At 38.2% G+C, this 20,062-nt stretch overlaps 1 protein-coding gene and 1 pseudogene across 11 annotated transcripts in view; both read right to left on the bottom strand.

Annotated features, from left to right (window-relative positions):
- The window catches only part of IPCEF1 (interaction protein for cytohesin exchange factors 1), a 205,630-nt gene that overhangs the window by 28,328 nt on the left and 157,240 nt on the right, over positions 1–20,062 (bottom strand). For all 11 annotated transcript variants that reach the window (XM_059176708.1, XM_059176710.1, XM_059176712.1 and 8 more), the window contains 3 exons: positions 16,636–16,694; positions 15,191–15,279; positions 2,311–2,668 (listed from right to left, as the gene is read on the bottom strand). In XM_059176708.1, the coding sequence (XP_059032691.1) occupies positions 2,311–2,668; positions 15,191–15,279; positions 16,636–16,694 (506 nt within the window). The remainder of the gene's footprint in view (positions 1–2,310; positions 2,669–15,190; positions 15,280–16,635; positions 16,695–20,062) is intronic.
- On the bottom strand, positions 6,246–6,366 carry LOC131834932 (U6 spliceosomal RNA; annotated as a pseudogene).

The following is a 20,062-nucleotide window of genomic DNA, read 5'->3' as shown; positions in this document are numbered from 1 at the left end:
TGCAACTTAAGCATCCCAGAAGTGACATGTGGACACGGACAAGAGGTACATACATATCCCCGTGACTCGCAGCTTATTCATCCTAAAGAAAACTCAATCTGCAGGGTCATCCCTCAGGAAAGAATGTAAATGGAAATTTATTTTCTGTTTTGCTTTTAAAGCTAACCTCATCCTGGGGCAGTGTGTGTGTGTGTGTGTGTGTGTGTGTGTACATGACAATTTTTAGTTCTACCTATGGCCCAATGATTAAAGTAAGAGTTTTTCACAAGCAAATAATAGATGTGGTACTTTTCATGATTTTCTTTAGTTCAAGCAGCCCTGTATCTCGAAGACTTTTCCAAGTATCAAGTTAGAGGCTGAGCAGTTCAAGATACTTAAGGGCTCTCTTCATTATGTCTTCATAAGAACAAAGACAGTGGGGTGCCTGGGTGGCTCAGTCCATTGAGCAAATGACACTTTGGTTTTGGCTCAGGTCACAAACTCAAGAGTGGTGAGAAGGACCCCTGAATCAAGCCTCAACTTGCACTCCTCAGAGAGAGTGGAGAGGTGCAGAGGGAAAAGCAAGTCCTCCCTCTCCCTCTGCCCCTCCCCCTGCTTGTGCTCGCTCTCTCTCTCTCTCTCTCTGTCCCTCTCTCTTTCACTCTAAAATAAATAAATAAACAAACAAATAAATAAAATCTTTTTGAAAAAAGACTCAAGATTGTGATCAATATGCAATTAATACCCAATGAAAATGATTGTCTCAGAATGGGGAAACACCTCCAGTGACAAGGAATACATTACTTTCCAAAAAACCCATTCAAATTTGAACCATTTTCAACATTAAAAGAAGTTTCTTAGGCCTTTTTGCTTGAGTTTCCATCCTCACAATCTACATTAGTTTTGTACTTCCAAGGAGACAGATTACACCCAACATTTCTGTGTGGGACAGCACCTCTCAAACCTTAGGCCAGCTCACGTCTCCTGTGTTGCATCCATCAGAGCCCACCCATGACCCCCTGTACTCCTCACTGGTGCTCTTTCCACCCTGCACCCTACTCCACCCCCTTCACTTCTAGACAAGGGTTATTTCACCAGTGACTTTTCACACTCCACTTTTTCAAATGTGAAGTAGATCACTGGCCTAAATTAGAGGTACTAAACACAAATGCCATAGCTTCCAGGCAGATAACTCAGCTGGATGAAGCATCTTCCGGTAAGGACACAAGGAGTGAACAATTGTGATGACTTAGAGAATGAATTCCCAGCCTGAGCATTCAGATTTGCATATTTCAAAATACTGAATACAGACACACAACTGGGACTACAATCATGGTCCTCGGGTTAAATTACCCTGATAGCAAATGTTAAATTAATAGGGTATGTCTGGACTTAAATAGGGTATTTGAGGACTTAAATAAACTTTCCCTGATTATGCTAGAGGAGAGGGAAGAGTGGTCATCTGTGTCTTCGGGCCATTCTGGAAAGACAGCATGAGAATTTCACTGGTCAACTTTCTTTCAAAAGTACACTGAAAAAATACAGTGAAACTCGGCATTATCTTGTTGCCCAATATCTTGTATCAGGCAAGTATGTTTTTACACCCTAGTAAATAAGGTAGAAACCATGCAAAAAGACACTCATGACTGAAAACTAATAATAAAAAAAGTTCCACTGAACAAAAGATAAAGACCAATTATCACAGGGTATGAAGAAAGTTCACATTATTAATTTCTATACTCCATGAACTGTTTCTTTTGCTATAAGACTTAGAATATTTCGTTTTTTCTTTTTTTTTTCCAGGAGCATAAACCATGCTCTTCTTTGTGCTTGAAAGTTCTAGAGCTGCCTTCCAAAGTGCATATAAATTGTCTGTCTCCCCGTTAACCACACAGACACCTTCAGGAGTCAACTAACAAGGAGCTAGACCTTTTCTGTGGTTGTGGCCCAGGGTAGGTGGTTGCTCTCCATTTATTTGGAACCACAAGATACCAATCTACAAAACCCTAATCTAATCACCATAAGCTCCAGGGCATAGGACATGGGATCAAAAATGAGTCAAGTTTTTCCTCAGATTGGTAGAAAATCACATGTCTAATAACTGTAAGCATGTGGCCAGTGACACTTCTGTGGGTAATTAATGGCCCTGAAGTTGGAGCCTTCCATATACAAACTCTGACAGAAGCATCCCTTGGCCTCAGCCCCACCTGATTACATAATTATTGAATCATCATCCATGACTTTCAACATACTTCTTATTACAAATTAGAGTTCTAGATCCACCCACAAATATTCATTCTCTATAAAAGAGTAAACAACTTCTTGGTTTACCTCTGTCCACCATCTTGGATCCAGCGGGCTTGTCTGGGACAATCAGATGGTCTAGGTTGCTATTCAGTGAAGACGTGTCATCACTAGACAAAGAGTTCAAAAATCCACTTTCTGATGTGGCAAAGCTGTTTTCCAGAGCCCTGCAACTGTTTGCCTCTGAGGGTGTAGATGAGTGAACCTGCACAGCCAATGTTATAGACTGTCCCTCATCGTCAGCCGTGGCAGAACTATTCACCATGTCGATCCAGGACTGTCTCTCTCTAGATAAGGAGGCCAAACTGCTGTTTGTCTTTATGGTACTTTCCGAGGAAGAGGAAGAACAAGATTTGGGTGAAGAGGAAGATGCCTGCTGTGCAGCCTGTTTCACAAATAAAACCAAAAAGAATAAAATAAATCATGATTAAACTGGCATTCTCTATCTTCCATTTTTAACAGAGGTATTCCAGGGTTTCAGAAAAAAATTATTAGTAACAAATTGTTTTAAAAACCATTCACAAGTTTTGGGCCTTCGCTTTTTTTTTTTTTTTTTTCACCTGTTTTACCAAATGTAACTCAGAATAATTGGTTTTTGTTTTGTATTTAACCCTTTTTTTCCAAACAGCTGAAGACACCATATTTAACTTTTTATCTCTATGACAGGGAAATAGCTGCACTGGCCTTGCATAAGACCTTAATTCTTATATTTCACGTGGCGATTATTAGTTCGATCCCTTTTTATTCTGTTTGAGTTAAATTTGCTATGAGGGGAAAATTACAATTCTTAAACTTCATTACTTAATTTGAAGATTTTTTAACAGATCACAGCAAAGTTTATTATAAAACAGTTACAAGGACTTGGTAAAATACACTGACAGAGAATTGGTCTGTTTCTATTCTGTATTTCCAGTATTTGCCACAAGGAATGCAGTTAAGATTACATTTAAATTTAAATTTCATCCTACTTCTTATGGATCTACAACTGCAAGTTTAATTGACATGCCAGGGGCTCAGTTGTGTACCGTAATGTCTTATTAAAAAAGATACCAAAGAAACCTAAACTAGTCTTAAAAAACAATCAGAAGAAAATTGCATGATATTTATATTCCTATGGCAAGAACTATGACTCCATTGCCCAAAACCAATTTGTATAACTTTGAATTCTTTGTTTAAGGATCTGAAACATCTCCATAACATGATTTACCCTATTTTTCAGTGCTCCCTAGAAATATAAAAGGTCCCTTTGGGAGATTCTTTGAAATACTGAAGGATACTTTGAGGAAAAAGTAGATTGTAATCAATCACTGAATTCTCACTGATAGAGCAAAAACCCTTGAGAAAGGTAATTAAGAGAGAGAAAACAAAAGCTGAAGCCAGATAAGAAGCAAAATATTAACTGAGTAGAAAGCATGGATGTGGATAAAGTCCATACATTTCTGTTCTCCAATATCATATATATATATATATTCTTTAGCACATACCCAGCAATAGCTTGTAACTACATAGGTAAAATCATGTTAGCTCATTAGTTCTTTAATAATTTGAAACCTTTAATAAACATTCACCAAAAAAGATAAGAATCCATTGCAAACTCTTAATTCACTAAAGAGAAATCAGCAATTGCACCTAGACTGTACGAAGTAGGCTGAGGTTACAGGGATCTTCTGAAAGCAGCTCCCAACATACAATGCAAGAATGAATAAGAGTCCTTGGCAAAATGTTCATCTGCTCATGGAGAAAACATCAGTGCAACATCACCAATCACCTTCTCTTGGAAAGGACTTCTTTTATTCTGAGATTTTATCCTAGTATCATTTTGATGATAAAATAATATGACTTCTTTTGGAAAATGGTGATAGTAGATGTTAGTATTTGTCTTTTTAAAGGTTTTTTTTTTTTTTTTTTAATGTCCTACAAAGCAAAATAAATATCTGGCAACTATATGTTGTTCCCTCATTTTTCATTTTCTTTATCAATAAAATCCAAAAATCAAGATGAGAGAAACAGTGTTCTCTGGGTCATCATATATCTCCAATGGCAGATGAAACAGAGAAGACATTTTATAGTTGAGATTCATCAATTTCAAGCATTCAACATTCCAACGTGGTAGAAAAAAAAAAAAATGGTTAGAGGGAAGAAGCCAAGGAGCAAAGTAGGATTTTTCTCCCCAAAACCTCAGAATCATTGCAACTAACTCAAAAGGGTTGATTTCTATCTAGTATGTTCCCAAGAATTTTGTAGGTTCTAAACTCTTGAGTTCTGATGGGAAAAGCCTGCATTTACCCAATGTATGCTTAGTTAGCTAAATACTAGATATGCATTGTCAAATAATCAGTAAATCCACTTTTTAGAAGCACGACATTAAAATATCCAGTTAATATACTATTCATCACATGCACCTTATTAATAATACATTTGTACAGACATGAAAACTTTCCATTCAAGAATGTGTCAATGAGTTTGCAAATCAATTGCCTTAAATCATTCAGATCATTTAACAACTAAGAGATTAAAGATCTATAACCCACTAAATAAAATCTTTGTTATCTAGAGGAGATAATGCACAGACCCCAAGCTGTCCAAATAAATGCCAAGACTTGTTTACTCATTAGAATGATCTAGAAAATAAATATTAACAAAAATACCATTCAGAACTAGTCCCAACACGTTCCCCCATTGTGAGCTATTTTAGTAAAACTTGGCTTTGGTGGAAGTGCAAGCTTTCCCTGTTGTTCCTGTTGATATTACTGTAATTTGATTAGCAAAATGGGCTATTTGAGCAAAATCCTGTGCACATAGCTGCTATAGTACTTTTTCCATGAACCTTTTGGGACCTCAAAACTGCTTAATGGACTAAGGGAAAGACATGTTCGTAGAGCATCAGAAATTTCTGTGAAGCATAATCCTTTTGGAGGTACTACTCAAACACAACTCAAATGTTTTCAATCCATCATCTCTTCTCTTGCACCATGTAACATGTGGAAATTTGATTTTTAAATGGAAAAAGAAGAGTGAGCAAGGAAAAAACAAGGAATAACTAGAGAGACAAAAAGAGAAAATAAGAAAACAGATGATGTGTATCAGTCCAGAGGGAGTTTTTATTAGAAGAGAGATTAACAAAATAATAATCAAAATGATCTTGGAAAGCCATCACAATGGAAACATGCTTTATAGGTAATATGGTGCTAAATCACAGATCATTATTTCTACCACGTGTAGCTAACAATAGCCACAGTCAAACAGAGAACATTTAGCTCAGTGCCTTCTATGAACTGTCCATGTAATTAATATACTTACAAAACTTCTCACTGTAAATCTAATGAAGGCAGGAAGAAGTGACAGTCTCGCATGTACTAACATAAGCCCATCCTTCAGTATCAGTTCAAGGACTGCCTCCTCCAAGAAGACTTCATTGGCCTCAGACCAGGTGGGTAGCTCTGTATGGTACTCCCAGGCTTCTATCATGCCAGGTGGAATGTCACTTTGTCAACTAATTCTATAATTGCTGATGGACTTACTCTTTTTTTTTTTTTTTTTTTTTTTGGTAAGATACTTGAGAACAGGCTGTTCTTAACTATTATTTTTACCTATTTTTTACATCTGTGCCTGACATATAGTTGGTAACAAATTAATGTCAATACAAAATGGTCTAGAAGAAAAACAGCCTGGAGTAGTTCAGTCTCTTATGGACGGACACCCCAAAATTCTCTGTAGAATTGCTACAAATGATTTATCCTAACCCCAGGATCTAGAAGTGACTGTCACTGATTATAATGCAAATACTCCCACAAAATATTTTCATGATCTCAAACAAATTTATTATTTTATCTATTAGAGGTTAATAATTGCACAGCGGTTCATTTCAGAATATTTGAGTTTTAAATATTTTACTTTTTAATGATAATACTTAAAGACATTAAAGATCTAAGTTTTAATGAAGCGACTATATGATTAAGTTAAAAAATCAATATTGCTTTTTCCCGTTTTCTTCACGAATTTGCATGTCATCCTTGCACAGGGGCCATACTAATCTTCTCAGTATCATTCTAATTTTCGTATATGCGTTTTCAACGTGAACGCTCTTTTTCCCATTTAATGTATATTTTTAATTTAAATTCCAGCTAATTAATATGCAGTGTAATAGTAGTTTCAGGTGTAGAATTTAGTGATTCAACACTTACTTACGATATCTGTATTTATCAAAGAAGCTTAACGCAAATGTTGATTAGCTCTAAAATCTTTTTCCTGGAATTGTTTAAAAACACATATTTGACATAGGGAAAACAGTTTAAGATAGCCACCAACATTCTGTAATTAGGATGAAGTAAGTCAGCATACAAATGTTAAGCAACATTAATCAAAGTATATGTTAAAAAAAAATACAGGAATAACTTAAGATTAAACATACTGGAACCAAATGAGAAAAAAAAAAAAAAAGGAACATATCCATAGGCTTTCCTTCTCTTTTACTGACCACGTTAATAACAGCAAACCAGTCAATTGCTGCTAAACCCTAGGAAGTACTGTCTGTATTTCTGCCATATGCTAGTAGAAGCATTCTTCTAAAAACCCAAACACCTGTAGAGCACACACCCCCATCTGACCCCCATCTGATAAGGTGGCAAAGGACCTGCTCCTCTCTCCAATCCCTTCTTTCCAAGTGACCTTAAAGAAACCACCTCACTTCTAAGTCTTATTCCTTTGACTTTTTCTTGCCACCATTACTCACCCACTCCCTACCCTAGTCCATCCTCCAAAAAATAAGAGTGCTTCTTTTTCTTTCTAAGATTTTATTTAAATATTTATTTGTTTGAGAGGTGGGGGGGAAGAGCGTGCAAGCATGAGTAAAAGGAGAAGGAGACTCCGCACTGAGCAGGGAGCCTGATGTGGGAGTCCATCCTAGGATCCCGAGATCATGACCTAAGCCGAAGGCAGATGGTTAGGCGACTGAGCCACCCAGGCACCCCTAGAGTATTTCTAAACCATAAAAGAGATCACAATATTCCCCTGCTGAACATCCGCTAATAACTGACCATCACAAGCACAAAAATAGCCGCAGCCTTCAGTATAGCTGACAAGGCCTGGATGGGGCCCTGTCTGGCCCGCCAGCTCCCGCTCCCTCTCCTCTCCAGTCCCAGAAGCCTTCTTCACATTCCTTGAGCACAGGTTTCTTCTGCTTGAAACATTCTCTCCGTGAATTTCTGGGTGGCTGCCTCCTCCTCACCATCCTGGTGTCATTTCAAGTATCAGCAGGCCCCTCAGCCTCACAGTCAGAAAGAACATCCCCCCCACACTCCACCCCAGCCACTCCCTAGCCCTTACCCCTGTTTATCTTCTACACAGCATTTGTCAGCACTTGGGAGTATTTGTTTGAACTACAAATTTGTTGTGCCTCTTCCTCAACTCAGACTTAGCCTGCTACGGGGGAAAGATACTGTCCATTTCAATTCAGCATTCCTTTATCGGCAACAGTACCTGGCACATGGTCGATGCGCGCGCGCGTGCACACACACACACACACACACACACACACACACAGCGTCTTAGCTGCCCGCCTGGCTGACTCAGATTTATCAAGAGGAGCAAACAGGATAACATGAAAGAATCTTCTTAGTCAAAGGTAAATTTAAGCTTGCAAAGGGTATTTGTGATAACTTTATTTCTCCTTGGCTTCCTCGTTGGTAAAATGCAGAACTTTTGTCAACGTCAAATGAAATCACCTTCCTCTAACCCATGCGACAGTACTAGACGAGTGTAAAATAGTGACGTTCTAATTCACCTGGGGAAGTAACGGTAGCGCGAAAGATCGGCAGAGAACGTGGATGAAGTTACAATCACCCACCTGCCCATTTATCGGTCCATGAAATAAATATTTCATTTCAAATTGTGGTAGGCACAGTCATAAATGTTGTGGGTAAGGAAAAAGATAGTGGACACTGCCTCTGACTTTAAGAATTTAATAATTAGAGGGCTATCTGGGTGGTTGACCCTTTTTTTTTTTTTAAAGATTTTATTTATTTATTTGTCAGAGAGAGTGAGCACAGACAGAGTGGCAGGCAGAGGCAGAGGGAGAAGCAGGCCCCCTGCTGAGCAAGGAGCCCCGATCTGGGACTTGATCCCAGGACGCTGGGATCATGACCTGAGCTGAAGGCAGCCGCCTAACCAGCTGAGCCACCCAGGCATCCCAGGGGTGGTCGATTCTTGATTTCAGCTCAGGGTCCTGAGATCGAGACCCACATTGGGCTCCACACCCAGATGGCAATCTGCTTGAGACTCCTCTCCCTCTCCCTCTGCCTCTCCCCTTCCTTGCATATGTGCTTTCTCCAAAATAAATGAATAAATCTTTTTAAAAAATCTAATAATTAGAAAAATAGCTTTAATTAGAGAAAGCTTTTTTTTTTTTTTTTTTAAGCACCCACTCCCCCTCTCTAGACCAGGCCTGTCTTGTTCACTGCTGTGTGCCTACCACCCCAGGCAGGGTCCAGCACACTATAGGAGTTTAATAACATCTGAAGAATGAAGAGCAGTCCATTGTTAGCTCATTCTTATCTTATAACAGCTCTAGGAAGGGAAGTGACTACCAGAGAGTCACTGGCTTCCTAGCACTTCCATGTTATAGATAAGACATCTGAGTCCAGAGAAGTGACAAAGCTTGTCCAGGGTCCCTGGCTCATAAGCAGTGGGTCCAGGCTGGCTCCAAAGCTTGAGCTTTAAAAAATGTTTACATTGTTGGCAGTATGCCCTTTGTTCTTGCTTTTACCATTTCTTATATTTAGGGACTCATTCCCCATCTGGACAAATGGAGCTTTTTTTTTTTTTTTCCTATAGCGACATAGTCCGTTCTCTGGTTGTATTGCATTTCCTTTTGAGGGGCACTTGGGTGGTTTCCCAACATCCTTCTGCCTTTTTCGGCGCCTGAGTTTAATCTATAGGGTAAGTTCCTATAAGTGGAATAGTTGACACAAACATGTGAGTGCTTTAAATTTTTTACAGACAGTCAAATGGCCAAAATGGAGGCACCAACTTAACTTACAATAAGGAGAGACCCCGTTTCCCCACATTCTTCAGCAACCAACAAAGTTAGCAGACTTTTTACTTTTGCCTTATAAATAGGAGGGGAAAACCAGAGCCAGGGCTTGCTTTCAAACCACAGCTCCAAGCCCGTGGTTTGGCGCCCAGTGCTAACTCTCTGTGGGTGACACCTTCCCCTCCCCCAACACAGGTGAGCCAAGAGTTCCTCAGCCTTCTGAGTCAGAGCCCCGTGTGGAGACAGTCTCCCTGCCAGCCGTCTGCTCGGGGCAAGTCCACACAGCCCAGCTATAATACAAGGCAAATGATAACAACTTGAAAAAGGTGCCCCCTGCCTTCCCAACCCCATAAAAATAGGAACATACAGAGTTCAGTAGAGGGCAGAATTATCGTGATTTAGAGGATGAGGAAGCTCTAGTGAAGGAAGTCACATCTGAACTGGAAGCAATGGAACTGGGGTGGGAGTACGTGGCTCCTACCAGTGGAGAAACTTTACCAATGCAAGTGCAAGAGCAGAAAAGTCTGGAAAGCTTTGGGGAGACAGCAGGCAGTGTACTGGGCCACCGATAGAGGAGAAATCAGCAACAGGACTGTAATGAGAGCTTGAAATAAACCCAAGGGCCTCAAATACCACACTAACAAGTCAAAAATTAATTTGATAAGCACAAGGAGTCCCAGGATGGTCTTGTGCAGGTGAGTCAGTACCATCAGAACCACACTTCGGGAAGACTGATCTGGACGTGGGTTTTTTTTGTTTTGTTTTGTTGTTGTTTGTTTGTTTGTTTGTTTTGTTTTGTTTTTTAAGAAAGAAAGATTGGAGACAAAGAGAATTGCCTGCTATTTCTAGAACTCCAGCAAGACCGATTGTAGGACCCGTGGGAATGGAAGGCATGATGGCTTCCATGGCTTGTGATGGACTACCAGAGGAGTCTGAAATGGACTGCTGAAGCAAGGGGAAAGATGCAAAGGCTAATTTTAGAAGTTCTGAAATCAGGTGCACCTGGGTGGCTCAGTCAGATAAGTAAGCCTTGAAGCCTTTTGGTTCGGATTGTGATTTCAGGGTTGTAAGATTGGATTGCATTGGGATCCGTGCTCAGCAGGGGATCTGCTTCTTTCCCTCTCTCCCTGCTTCTCCCCCCACTAGGACACTCATTCTCTCTCTGTCTCTCTCTTTCCCTCTATCAAATAAATCTTTAAAAAAAAAAAAAAAAGAAGGGGTCTTGAAATCCATTAAATGTTCAACCATAGAACTTGTGATAACTCTTATAAAGATGAATTTTCTTTCTACCTTTACCTGGCTTGTGTTTGTAGCCACTGATAAATTTTTCATACAACTATCTCAGTTGTGAGCATTTCTAGTATATGGTACCTGTATCAAAAGATTGAGTGATATTTAGTAAACAGCTGTGTGAGATTCATCTTCTCAAAATTAGTTTGAATTTCTAAAACTGATTTTACCCATTTCTGTGTTTCATTTTTTACTTCCTCCTCTGCCACTGGCCAAGGGGCAATTGTCAGCAGTGTTTATTTTTATTTACAGCTTCTTCAGTTTGCTTTGGTGATTTTTTTCACCATTTAGAAAGAAAAGGAATTATACTTCAAAAAGCACCAAAATAAGAGGACGACCATGCTAAGATAATATGTAGGCACTCTTTGAAGCTGGTGTTATAAATGTTTACCTTTGCTGTTTCTCTCCTATCTGATCTACCCACTGGGTGGTCCTTCCAACCAAATTCAAAAATCTGCCCATTCCATTTTTCAATTATGCCCTGACCCCAATCTCTCACACTAGATCACTGCAACCCACCCTTGATATTTTTGCTTCTATCCTACCCCCACCTCCCAGGTCTCTCCCATAAAGTAAACTGAGTGGTCCTTTCAAGATGGAACTGATCACATCACTCCTCTGCTCAAAACTCCCAAAGGCTCCCTAAGTCACTCAAACCATTAAAGCCCAAGGGGCCCTGGAGCCCTGGGTGATATGGCCACCACTACTCTCCAACCTCAATTCCTGCTATTCTCATCTTAACTCCCCTGCTTCAGCCACACTGGCCTCCCTGTCCTGCTCCCTACTCACCAAGGAGATCTTGGCTCTAACTCTTCCCTTTGCTTAGAGAACTTCTTCCCCAACATCCGCCTGACTGTCTCTCACACTACCTTCCAAGTGTTCTGCTCAGACCTCCACTCTCACTTGGGCTCTCCCGGTACTCTGTTCATGACCACAATCCCACCTCCCGCACCTTATCTCCCCATACTCACCCTACTCTATTTCTACTACATAGCAGATAATGTACTTAGAATGGTGATTATTAATTATCAGTCTCTCTCAACTCAAAGCTTGACTCTGTGAAGAAGTACATTGTTGTCTTTATTTACTCATGTGTCCCAAATATTTAGAATAGTGGCTCTCAACAAAATTTGTTAAATGAATGAATAAGCATATATAGATCAAATTACCAGACAATGCTTGTCATAATTAAACTTAGAGACAAAACATGTGTGACCACTTTTTATCGACGGCTAAGCTTTTAAATCACTTTGTAACTTATTATTGAGTTTGAAATGTGAATGAAGTCAGTTCTTTTTTTTTGCTCTTTTGTGGGTTTCAAGGAATCATGGATTTCAAGGAATCATGGATACTGATTTCTACAGAGAACCTTCCCAAGTGAAATATACAGGGTCCCAACTACGTTAAGCCTTTTTAGTAAGCCTGTCAAAGGTCGCCATTTCTAATTGCTCTGTGAATCAGTGGATGTCCTTTAAATTCTCCATCCTGTGAAGTCTTCTCAAGAAGAAGCCTCTTGTTCACTCAGAGAAGACCCTCATAATAAAGACTGTTCTTTATTCTCTTGAGGCAGGTGGCTCCAGCCATTAGAAGCAGAGGTCCAAACTGGTCTACTGTTGACATCTTACAGTTTGCAGCAATTAGAATGACTGGACACTGAATTACATTTTTAATTCAAGATTCTAATTTTGGGGAGATAATTTCCCAGAATAGCACTATTTTATATTTTTGAGTCATCATTCCAAAATGAAAGCTAACTACCCCAAATATTTTTTTTTTAAAGCAAGAACTTAGAGAAAAAAAATTTTCACCTAGGCGTATATAGCTCAGTCATGGCTAGCTTATGCCAGATTGAGCCAAAACAATAAGTTGATTCATTCTCTGGAAAAAAGTTACCATGAGTTTTTCAATTTTCATTTATTTCAATAAAAAGCTTAAATGTTATTTTAACCAAGTGTCTTGCATGTCTGTTTTTCAGAAACAAGAGGAAACAAAAACAAATCTGCCTGGAAAATATGTGAACAGGAGGAACATATTCTGTTTCTAAGGAAAATAAAATCTAACTGTTCAACATTTATCTATTTCCAATATATTTCTTTAGAAAAATAATGTTAGCCTTAGTGGCCTTCCAGAAAAATGCTCAACTTAGAATTTTAAAAAAATAACATTTGATTAATGACTCAGAAAATCCTAAAGAAACCTCCTACTTCAATGACCTAACTTATTGGTCTCATATACATCCTTTCATTTGTTTGTTTGGAAACAAGCATTCCCTGAGCTTCTACTGTAACATCAGGTAAGATTCACATTGTATAATTCAACTGAACTATGATCCCTCATCTAAAAAGACAAGTTGGTTGCTTTTACTTTCGGTAGAGTTCTAGATGCCTGACAATGCTCTTGGTAAACTGTGATACTAGTTGCCACTAGAATAATAAAAATCACAGTATTTTAGAACTAAACTGAATCATATAAGTGTCACGGGGGACAGACAGTGGGAAAGAGAGAGAATTTCAGGAAAAGAAGGATGGCGGACTGACCAAATCATTGTGTGTCACAGGTTAAAATGGGAAAGACAGACAGAGAAGAAAAGACAAACATAGAGATGGAGACAGAGAGAAAGAGCTAGAAAGAGAGAGAGGGAAGAGAGACAGGGACAAAGAGAGACAGAAACAGGAAAACTAAACAAAAATAAATGCTTCTCTATTAAACCAAGGTGTGTCTATTTAATCTTTCCTAAATTCAGAAGCTGATTTTAGAAGAGGAGAAAGACTCCATTAAGGGCACATTATGAATATATTAAAATGGGACATATTGTAAGTCTAGTTAAAAAAACAGTCCAAATTTTACCATATTCAAAGTTTAATTTTCTTAATTTAATAGACTAGTCCTATTGCATAGAGATTTTGGTAAACACACTCAGTCAACAAATAATTATTTCTGGTTTTGGTTGCTAGCCAAGTAAACTAGAAAAGGGACCACAATTCTCCACTGACAGCAGGTGACAACAGTAGAGGTCATCATTTAAATGTTATTTAATATCCTAAATCCAGAAACTGGCAAAAACACAAAGATGTAAACTTCATCACACAAAATTAAAAATTCTGACAGAAGAGGTCAGTGAAGGAGCTGCTGACCTATCAGAACTTCCCATTACTTGGGTCCAAGGATGGACAAACACCATAACAGGGGTGGAAAGAACATGTACAATAGAACAAGACACACCAGGGTTCCCTTCTGAGGCACCCCGTTCACTGCATGCATCGCCAGACCATTCTACCTCTGAACTTCTATTTCCTAAATCACGAGATGAGGACAGCCATATTCACCTTCCCATGACCTAACAATAGGAAACAATGCTTAAAATCAGAAACAAAGGCACTAACCACAACAGAAGTAATGGAAGAACCTGCCACACTGAAATCAAGAAGAACTATCTACAAAAAGAAATCATGAAACCATCTAAAAACGTAAAAGCCATGAAACAGAAAAGGAGATGTACCTTACTTTTAACTGACAAAGAGCTAATGGATAGGATAATAAAGAAACTTTATAAACACAAAATAACAATAGTAAGACAGCTAAAATATGCGAAATATTTCAGACACTACACAAAACAAAATTCAAATGGCCAATAAATATGAAGAGATGTTCATTAATAATCAGTGAAATTCAGATTAAATAATACTGCCTTTCAGGGTTATTGGGGGCAGTGGTAAATGGTTATTTATTTAAAGCACCTATATAAATCCTGGCACACGGAAGGTAGAAGAACCATAAATAAACTTCCCCAAATAAATTTTTCTTGGATCCTTCTAGGGGCTATCACTATAAAGTCAACAAGCCTCTAAATACAGAGCAACACAATAGCACACGTTACGGTAAGCGCTATGAACTGTGTAAGACTGATGAATCCCACACCTGTACCCCTGAAACAAATAATACATTATACGTTAATTTAAAAACTCTTAAAACTGAAAAATAAATAAGTAAATAAATAAATAATAAATACAAAGCAACGTGCCTCAGTCTTAACATCCATTAATAACCTGAACTTAATGATGGATGCTTCCAAAGCTAAGAATTAAACATGGACTTCTCTCTAGTGAATATACAGAAAAATTACTCTACCTGCAGATTGAATGCACTAACCCCATTCCTGGCTTCCTGATGCCTGTTGGATTCTAATTTTCCCTTCATCTATGGCCTTCGTCCCCTTTATGTTCATTTTGCATTGTTATAATGCCTGCATCCAGGAAAGGCACTTTCAGCTCTTTCTGAAGACCGGTAGGGTATAAGTAAAGATTATAAAACAAATCTCTGCCTGCAAGCACTGGCCTAGAAGCCCTGTGCATTACCATAAGTCCTGTCAGCAAGATACATCTGTGGGTCACACACAAACCAATTTTTTCATACCAGGGGGTTGCTATAGAGAAGACTCAAAATTTGAGAAGTGCACTTGCTGCTTGGCAGATACCTTAATTTAGCCCATTCTAAAAATTTATTGGTCAAAGTACATTCTATGCCATTGGAAGGAATGACACCCACGCACTTGATCGTGACCAATAGACTAATGAGGTCAGTACGTACCAAAGGAGAGAAAGTCTCTGCAGAGTAAGGAGGGGGTGGTGTCTCCACAGCGATTTCAGGGTCCTCCTGTTCACTCTCACTGTAGCATTCTATACAAAAATGAAAATGTTTTATGTTTCAACACTGTCATCACTCATTCCATAATGCATGAGCAGAGGTTTTGCTCCATCTGGCTATTGCAATTCCAATCCGAGTCAGAAAGGACTCATCTATGGAGCTACCTGGTGCAAGGAGATTACATAAGAGGGGAGAAAATGAATAACCATATTAGGGTTTCCGCCCTCACTGGTGTCTAATACGTATGAAGAGGACTAGCCATAGCTCAGGGAAAATAAAATAATTCCTCAAAAGAGGTGTGAGTCATATACTAAGGGATCATAAAATCAGGAGTGATTCATTTTAATCGTAAGAGCCATAAGGAGCTGAAAATGGCAGCATACGTAAACCATCAACAGTGCGCACAGAGTAATATGAGTACCAGTTTAAGGGTGTTGTCTGAACCAACTATATGGAGACCCCTAAAAGATGTGGCAAAAAAAAAATGAAGCTGAAAGTTTGCTTGAGGCCATATCACAGAAAGCCTTAACTACCAGGATAGGGAGAAGGTTTTTGTGCAATGATGTTTTTCCTCACACTCTATAACCGCATTTCAAATATACAATGGGTATTGATGTTGTGGCAAAAAGGACTGAGGAGATGGTCAGGACACTGATTTCACACTCTTGCACTGTGGTTCTTTATTCTTTTAAATCACATTACCACTTTTCCATTTCTCAAATTCAGCTTTTATAATTTTTGCTATCCAAAGATATAACACCCCACCTTCCAATTCCCAAGTTTTATATGGCCTGAGCACTTCATAAATAGTATTAACTTTGTGACCCTGGCACCAAAAGCCTCCTTCTTCTCAATATTCAAGAGTAATTGCATCATTAAGAAGATTTTGACTCCTGTAGCTTTGAACCCAGAGAACTACAGACTGAGCTAAAAATATGGCCTGTGTCCTAATCTGACATTCAGTTTCCTAGCACAGACATAGAGTAATTAGCCTCAGCATACACCTGGTGGAAATATTAAAATATCAGAGAGGAAATAGTGGGATGAAAGTTATCTGTCTAGATCATGACGAGATCATGTCTCTGAGTAAGAATTCAGTGAGTGGGGCAATAAAACATTTGCACTGGCAGTTGTTTGAGATGTCAGTGAAGCCTACAGCTGCTAATGTGTGGGTGAAGTGTAAAAAGCATTCTTAGCCAGCATGGGAAGCTCTATTCCATGTCAGTGAGTCTGTGTGAATATGTCTGCTTCTACATATTTTCAGATAATTTTAAATGCCAAAGTATGTTTCATTAGGACAAGACCAAGCATAGAACTTGACATTGTATTTCCATCCATCTCATCCTAATATTCTTGCTAAGTTTTCAGAAATTTAATATAGAACATACCTTCATCCTTTGTAACAGATTCATGATGGACTACAGCGAACCCAAGCTTGTTTAACCACCTAAAATTCAAATAGAAAATAAATGCTTAGCCAAAGAGATGGGTCATCTCCTATCCACCTTCCTTCTAGACCCTGAAGGAAGGTCTTGTGCCAGACTTTATAATGCAGTTATCGTAATTCTAGAGTCAGACTAAACATTTCCAGAAACAGCATGAGTTTGTGGTATCGAAACCTAAAACCATTTGTTTCACAATATTTTCCTTACTCGGGATTTTCTTTCTAAGACAGGAAACAAGGTGGTCCATTATCCAGCTTGCTAAGGTGGGCAACTACATTAAATATTCTAAATATATGAACAAATATATCTTTTGTAGTTGTGCATTTCAAATTTTTAGCAACCATCAGAACTTCTATCACTGAATTTAGTAATCTGACTATTAAAGTCCCATCTCTATAATTCTTAAAATGTAATTTTATTTCACAAAAAACAAAGAAAATATGATCCATTTTTAAGGTAGGATTTTTATATTAATCAGTAAAAGATCTCAGAGTTTGGCAGGTATTCCTAAGCTACAGAAATTTTTAATTCCTTGAAGAGTTTTCTTAGGTAAAAAATGACAATGTCCTTATCTTACCAATTTACCATTTTATTGGCAACGATTTTCAGCTAAACATCAATAACAAAAACAAAAACAAAAAACTAAACAAACCTTAAAGAACTCAAACTTGGCTCATGACTTCAGGCCATTGGAGTTCCTTCTCAAGGGGTTAGTCAGGAACATATTTTATGACACAAATTTGTAAAAGACACAAAATGCATCTATTTCATATGTTCCTAGCTATATAACCTTCTATTTAAAGAGAAAATATTGTTTTGGGGTGGTAATACTCTGATTTATTTTCTACTTCTTTCAAGTTTTTTATATTTTTAAAAAGTATTCCATAGTGTGTGTTCACTTTTTTCTTTTTTTGAGAAACCAATACATTCGGGAGCAGCCTAAGTCAACCAATACCAATAAAATAAGAAGAGTGCTGTGTACTTATTGACTCACTTATGCTCTCCATTTCTTCTAGTCCTGTACTGCCTTGTGAATTAGCCAGCACACTGCTGCTCTACCACCGCAAAATTATCGCATATTCCCAAGTCTTCAATCATCAACAAATTAGACATCCTTCCCCAACCCTCAATGGTCTTGCCATGGTCTTGCCATATTTATTTTTTAGTAAAGGAAATACATAAATTTGATTTTTAAAAACAAATAGGGCTTTCTGCAAGAAGATCCACGAGCTTCAGCCTCATTTAAGAATCCCCTCAGGTGTGCCTATGTGGCTCAATCCACTGAGCATTCTACTCTTGATTTCTGTTCAGGTTATGATCTTCAAGGTCATAGGATTGAGCCCTGCATGGGGCTCTGTGCTCAGTGAGGGTCTGCTCCTCTCTCTCTCTGTCCCTTGCCCTCTGCCGTTCCCCTGTTTTCACACTTTCTCTAAATAAATAAGTGGTTTTAGGTTTCAATACCACAAACTTGCATGTCGTTTCTGGAAATGTTTAGACCAACCATAGAATTACAACAATTGCATAATAAACAAACAATATCTTTTTTTAAAGGCATTTTTAGAAGCCCTTTCAGCATCTGACAACTATGAGAGTTTTTTGTTTTTGTTTTTGGGGTTTTTTTTTTTAGATTTTTATTTATTTATTTGACAGACAGAGATCACAAGCAGGCAGAGGCAGGCAGAGAGAGAGAGGAGGAGGCAGGCTCCCCGCTGAGCAGAGACCCTGATGTGGGGCTCGATCCCAGGACCCTGGGATCATGACCTGAGCCGAAGGCAGAGGCTTTAACCCACTGAGCCACCCAGGCGCCCCACTATGAGCTCTTTAATAACCACTTAAAACCAAACTAACACATGAGCCACACCATAGGAACCAGAAATTGTTCATCAAGACCTGATAGAATAATAAACAACTAACCAAAACAAAAACAAACAAAAAAACCAAACCAAAACAAAACAAAAAAGGGAAATCACAGAAAAAGATACAAATGGTAGTAAAAAAAAAAAACAGAAAAAAATTACCAGCCTCCATAGTACTTTGAGAAATGCACATATAAGCACAGGGAAATATTCACTAGTTGGGCAAAACTTTAAAAAAACCACTGATTTCTAGAATTTAGGAGGAAATATTCTCATCCTTTGTTCAGATGAACAGCAAAATTGGTATCTCCAGTTTTAAGCAGGCAATTTGATGATACTAATCAAAATTTAAATATCCACCCCCTAATTATAAATGTCTATCCTACAAATGACAAATAAATGTGGAAGGATGTTAATCGAACAAGACTTGCAATGGCAAAAGAAAAAACATCTCAGAGATGATATAATCATCCATCAACAGGAAAATGGATAAACTATAGCACTAATTTCTTCACTACAACAAATGTTATTATGAAGCTAATAAAAAAACTGGGATAGAAAGTCTTCTGATGGCCCGGAAAAATCCTAACATACTAATAAGTAAAAAAAGCAAGTACAGAACAATATGACTGGCCTAATTCAATGTACTTTTAAAACTATGTATTTGCATGTGTGCGTGAGTTGGTATGCAAAGTAAAGTATCAGGAAGGATCTATGTCAGTCATACTGTTAAAAGTAGTTAATCCTGGGGTGTCTGGGTGGGTCAGATGGTTAAGCATCTGCCTTTGTCTCAGGTCATGATCCCAAGGTCCTGAAATAGAGCAGGGCTGTCTCCCTGCTCAGTGGGGAGCCTGCGTCTCCCTTTCTCTCTGCCTCTCCCCCTGCTTGTGCTTTCTCTCTCTTTCTCTCTCTCTCTCTCTTTCTCAAATAAATAAATAAATAAAAATCTTAAAAAAAAAAAAAAAAAGCTAATCTTGAAGAGAGAAATTGAACTGGAGGGTGAAGTTGGAGGTATGGAAAGGTTTTCATTTTACATACTAATGTATTATAAGATTTTTTACAAGCATATGTTTTGTGTGTCATTTAACTAGAAAAAACATTTTAATGTACAGTTTCAAAAATTGATCAGGCAAAGTACAGTGAATTTGGTGGTTCACTTTTAAAATACCAAAATAAACTATTCTTAGTTTATGTCTGGTTTCATGACTGTATACAGACCCTTCCCCCACAAAAAAAGCACCTAAAAATAAAACAGACCAACTTTTTTAACATACCAAGACAAAAAATACTTTTGAGGTGAGAATGCCTGAAACAAACAAACAAAAAAGACATTTCTAAGTTCCTTCCAGAATACAGAAATACAGAAATATTGCAAAATGAAAGAGTATGGACAATAAAGAAATCATTCTTCCCAGCCCTTACCTAACTCTCATATTCTTTTAATAGCCACCACTAGTTACTTGCTGTGGAAAACATGATTGTTTAGAATCTTGTTTGACTCTTTCCTTTCCGGA

This window comes from Mustela lutreola, chromosome 6, assembly GCF_030435805.1.
Source record: "Mustela lutreola isolate mMusLut2 chromosome 6, mMusLut2.pri, whole genome shotgun sequence".
NCBI lineage: Eukaryota > Metazoa > Chordata > Mammalia > Carnivora > Mustelidae > Mustela > Mustela lutreola.
The sequence above is the reverse complement of the archived record's forward strand: the minus strand, read 5'-3'. Positions and strand labels throughout refer to the sequence as shown.